The 4929-nt window shown below is 55.7% G+C and overlaps 1 protein-coding gene across 2 annotated transcripts; it reads right to left on the bottom strand.

Moving 5' to 3' along the window:
* Positions 1–630: 630 nt before the first annotated feature.
* MYC (MYC proto-oncogene, bHLH transcription factor) lies at positions 631–4704 on the bottom strand. 2 transcript variants are annotated; one of them, XM_064507863.1, is made up of 3 exons: positions 4361–4704; positions 2730–3420; positions 631–1763 (listed from the first exon to the last, which is right to left on the bottom strand). In XM_064507863.1, the coding sequence occupies exons 2-3, from the start codon at positions 3403–3405 to the stop codon at positions 1201–1203; spliced, it is 1239 nt and encodes a 412-aa protein (XP_064363933.1). In that variant the 5' UTR covers positions 3406–3420; positions 4361–4704; the 3' UTR covers positions 631–1200. The 2 variants fall into 2 exon arrangements, with proteins under 2 accessions (XP_064363933.1, XP_064363934.1); XM_064507864.1 differs by lacking the exon at positions 4361–4704 and adding an exon at positions 4120–4343.
* Positions 4705–4929: the final 225 nt, after the last annotated feature.

The raw sequence follows: 4929 nt of genomic DNA, 5'->3' as shown, positions 1-4929 counted from the left end.
GAACTCTCTAGTAACTATTCATATTAATAAAGCACTAAGCCGTTCGCATGGGAAGAGCCGGCTTAAAAGGGAAGTTGTTCAGTTGTTTTAACCATGTCAACACTCACCATCTTGGTTTATTTTGCTATCCCACTTAGCTCTGCTCAAAAAATCAAAGAGGAAGCAATTATGGTGAGTCTCCAAGACGGTCCTTGTAATACTTAGTTGCATCCCTAACACAAATCGAAGGTCAGGCCCTAAAACACAGTTAAAGTTATTGGAAAGGACTACTGAGTCATTACACTGGGAAGACTGGTGGAGAAATTCAATGCCACAACTTCCCTTTCAGCAGATAGATGATCGTGTCCAAGATGGACATTGCGCTGTCACCTTTGTTGGGGCACTGGGGGCAAAACTTATTGAACTGACAAAGCCCATTAAAGACCATAGGTCTAAACTACTGGAATCAATGGGAGGGGGTGAAGGAAAACACTCTATTAATCTGCAAAACTGTTACTGTTTCTTCTCACCTGACTTAAAATTATGCTTTGGCTTTCATCAGATCACTAGCATGATGACATGGAGAGGAATAACAAGGAAATGAGCATCCAATGACAATACCATAAGACAAAGCAAAGTCTTTACACAGGATTTAGCTAATTATATTTTGGGCAAATATTTATTTATCTAAAAACAAAATAAAAATCATTTTTAAAAGAAAAATGTATTTAAATAAAAAACAAAACTGTGAAATGTTATGGCACAGAAGTTCAAGACAAGTATAAATCCAGTTGCCACAACTGTTGCGTATTAATGTTGCACATTTTCTATAAAGATTTTATTAAAGGTATTTACATGGCAATAAGATGTGTAAATATATACAGCAATCTGGGGACAACTTTTTGGAATTCTCATAAGAAAAAATGCCTTAAATACAAAATTTTGAAAGAAAAAAAGTTGAAGAGTTCATCCCCAAGCATGAAGAATGTCCCATCATCCCTTATGCCCAAAGTATCAATTATGAGGCAGTTTTGAGGTTCTGGCTAAACCATTCGGAGATCTAGCCAAGGTTGTGTAGTCTCAAGTTAAATCGCACAGCATGCAGTTGCAATTGTTCCATCCTTTATGGACTGGGTGTAGTTCATGAGTGATATTAGGAACATTAATATTTTATTATAGTTTCAGTCTAGTTTGGGTTATTCTAAATGATGCCAAGAGTTCCTACGCACAAGAGTTCCTTAGCTGCTCAAGTTTGTGTTTCAACTGTTCCCTCCGCCTCCTCAACTGCTCTTTCTCTGCGATCAGTCTGTGTTCGTCTGACTGGATAGAAAGAACGTATTCTGTTGCTTTTTTCAGGATGACAACCTTGGGTGCCTTCTCGTTGTTGGCCACCTCCGGTATCTGATCACGCAAGGCGAAGAAACTCAGCTTCAGCTCGTTTCTCCTCTGGCGCTCCAAGACGTTGTGCGTTCGCCTCTTATCGTTCTCCTCCGAGTCTGACGTGCGGGGACTTGAGCATTTGCGGTTATTACTGATCTGTTTGAGAACTCTGCCACTGTCCAACTTTAGCCTTTTTGCAGCTGGATAGTCAACCTTGGTGGAGGGAGGAGCAGCATAATTGTGCTGATGGATGTTGACGTGACACCGTTTGAGAACTAGCGGGCTGTGGTGGGGCTTACTGTGCCCTTCTGATGTTTCTGTGCTGGACTCTGTGCTGGACTCGGATTCATTCGCTTCAGCTAAGGTAACAACATCAATTTCTTCGTCTTCCTCTTGTTCTTCTTCTGCAAGGGAAAAAAAGAAAACGTAAGTGGATCTGCGCAAATAAATAGCATAAAGAGCACTGCATGTACAAGGGAATCTTATTCTGAGCCACACAGCCAGGAACCCATTGACAAAGCCGTATTAAAACTGTTCTGATGCCGAGACTCGCAGTCCTGAGGAGGCTTTCCTTTAAGGAAGCCACTACTTCAAGCGCAATAGGACACGGACTGCGTTCTCAGCCCTGGATCCCTGATTCCAAAAGTTGCAACGCTCTTGTGCAATTCCAAAGAACTCAAGAAAGATAGCAGGAAAGTTTAACCTCGATTGTCAGCAGTACAGCGCAATAAAGCTTCCAGACTCAAGCTGCCCTTAATTAAGGATTTAGAAGGCTTTGGCCACGCCTCAAGAAAGCTTACTTAGCACACATGTGTGCGCAGAGACACTTTCTGAATCTTTCTCGATCGACTAATTTGTGGAAAATCCAAAGGGGGGGGGGGAAGTGAGGGCGGTAGTGCTTTGAGTAGCAACTCGCTTTCAACCCGAATTTACGAGCAAACGGAACACGCTGTCAAATACCTAAGGAAGCATTTCTAAAACTTTCCCAGCCCCATTCACTGCTGCAGTCACTTTCACTAGCACCTCCCTGCCTGCACACACTCTCCCTGCGGCTCCGGCGCTCGGTTAACTCCTTCCCAGCCCGGCGATGTCACTGGGAAGCAGCTTCACTTGGACACTGCTCAAGCGGCGGAGACCAACTCTGACCCCGTTATGACAGTTTCTCTCTCCCCCCGGCTTTTTTTTTCTTCCCCATTTAGGACGGAAAATTGGGCTAGTTCTCCAGGAAACGAACCCACCGGGAGTCCGCAGTGCGCCTCGCTAACGTGGCATTAAAAAAAGCACACGCACCGGAGGAAGGGGCCGGGGAGCGGGCTGGAGCCCCGCGGCCGCCCCCCCCGCGCAGCTCCGCGGCCGCGCATCGCACTCACCCGAGTCGCTGCTGGTGGTGGGCGGCGTGTCGACGCCCAGCAGGGACGCGGGGCTGGCGCCGGGCGCGCCGGCCTTGGGGGCCCGGTCGCTGAGCGGGTAGGGGAAGACCACGGAGGGGTCGATGCAGTCGGCGGCGGCGGCGCCCAGGTCGTGCAGGTAGAGGCCGGCCGAGGCAGCGAGGCCGGGCGGCGGCCCCGGCGGCGGCGGGCCGGCCCGGGCGCCGGCGCCCCCCTCGCGACGGGCCGCCTGGTAGGAGGCCAGCTTCTCGGAGACCACCTTCTCCAGCTTGGCGGCGGCCGAGAAGCCGCTCCACATGCAGTCCTGGATGATGATGGACTTGACGAAGGACTCGTCGTCCGGGTCGCAGATGAAGCTCTGGTTGACCATGTCGCCCCCCAGGAGCTCCGTCACCATCTCCAGCTGGTCGGCGGTGGAGGGGAAGCAGGAGGCGGCGGCGGCCAGGCTGGAGCGGCGGCTGGGCGAGAGGGGCGGCGTGGGCAGCAGCTCAAACTTCTTCCAGATGTCCTCGGACGGGGCGGGCGGCTGCAGCTCGCTGCCCCGCTGCTGCGCCGCCAGGTAGAAGTTCTCCTCCTCCTCCTCGAAGTAGAAGTAGGGCTGCACCGAGTCGTAGTCGTAGTCGTAGTTCTTGCTGGGGAAGCTCGCGTTCAGCGGCATCGCGGCGGCTGGTGCCTGCGGGCCAGAGGGGGACACGGCGGGCGCCGGGTGAGGCTGCGCCCCGCCGAGCGGCTGCGCGGCCCCCAGCCCGCGCCCCGCGGCAGCCCGCGGGCGCGCACGGCTCCCTCCCTGCTCCCCGCTCCGGGCAGGCGGCGCAAAGCGCCATCGCGACGGTAACAACAACAATAATAAAAACGATATTAAAAAATGCGGGACTTCCCCCCACCTCCTCCGAGCCCCGACGGGGCAGGCGGGAGGCACCAGCCCTCCCCTGCCCCGATCCGGCTGCCGGCCCCGGCTGCCGCAGCCCGGACCACCCTGCCCGAGGCCTCCCCCGGCAGCTCGGCCGCTCCGACGCCGCGCACCGCTCCGCCCGCGCCCGCGCCCGGCCGTCAGCGCCCCCGGCAGGAGCCCCCGTCCCTGCCGCCGCGCCGGCCCCATCGCTCCTCCCGCGGCCGGCAGCCGGGCGGGAAGGGGCGGCCGGCCCTCGCCGGCCCCCGGGAGCGCCGGGCGGCTGCCCAGCCGCCCACCTGGGCTCGCGTTAACGCGCAGGGACGGCAGGGACCTTGGCAAAGTTTGCCGAATTTTGTCATATATGAAAAAAAATATATAATATATATATATACACGTACACACACACAGACGTATAAACGCATATATATATATATATATTATATATATATGTATATAGCCAATACGTGCAATAATCATAACCTGCCCCTCCACAGGCTGGAGATGCAGGCGCTTTGCCCCCAAATTGGAAAACCCGAGCTCAGAAAGAAGGATGGGGGACTCCGGCGCCCCGGCAGAGCAAAGCGTCCCTCCGGCTGCACCGTCGGTATCCACATCGCCGGCGCGCAGCCCCGCCGGCAGCGCGGGTGTCACCAGCCCGTGTCAGTCCAAGGCACAACCGCGGGGGGATCAACTGATGGGCGAGCGGAGCTCCGCGACTCACCGGCTTCTCCAACGCACCAGCTGCGAGGCGTAGCGAGGCAATTATTGCGAGCGGCGCGGGGAATCACAAAACAAGGAAAAAAATATATATAAAAATTAAAAAAAAGGAGGAGAGGACGGGAAAAAAAAGACAAAAAGCAGGGGGACTATAGCTGTCTTCCTCCCAGCACGGCTGAAAAAAAAAGGAGCGACGGAGGGAGCAATCGCCTTTCCCGGCGTGCGGCGGGGGTTGTACGGTCCAAGGCAGCGCGGCGCGCTCCGTGTGCGGATACAATAGAAGTTTAGTTGCTTTCCTCCTTTAAAGCGCCGGCGAGGAGCGGGGGAGGTGCCGCGGGGCGGGGGCTGCACCGCGGGGCCCCGCTCGGCGCCCGCGCCCGCCGCGCGCTCCCGCCGCGCGCCGCCGCCCTGCGGAGCCGCCCGCGCGCCCGCGCCGCGAGGGGGCGGGCGGCGCCGCGCCGCGCGCTTTTGGGGGCCTGCGGCGGGGGGGTGCGCGGAGGGGCGGGGGGGGAGGAACCCCCCCTGCGGAGCGGGGGGGCCGGCGGTGCCGCGCGCCACGACGGGCTTTTTACT

This window comes from Dromaius novaehollandiae, chromosome 2 (genome assembly GCF_036370855.1).
Source record: "Dromaius novaehollandiae isolate bDroNov1 chromosome 2, bDroNov1.hap1, whole genome shotgun sequence".
Lineage (NCBI taxonomy): Eukaryota > Metazoa > Chordata > Aves > Casuariiformes > Dromaiidae > Dromaius > Dromaius novaehollandiae.
Note: the sequence above shows the minus strand (reverse complement) of the source record. Positions and strands in the feature narration are given on the sequence as shown.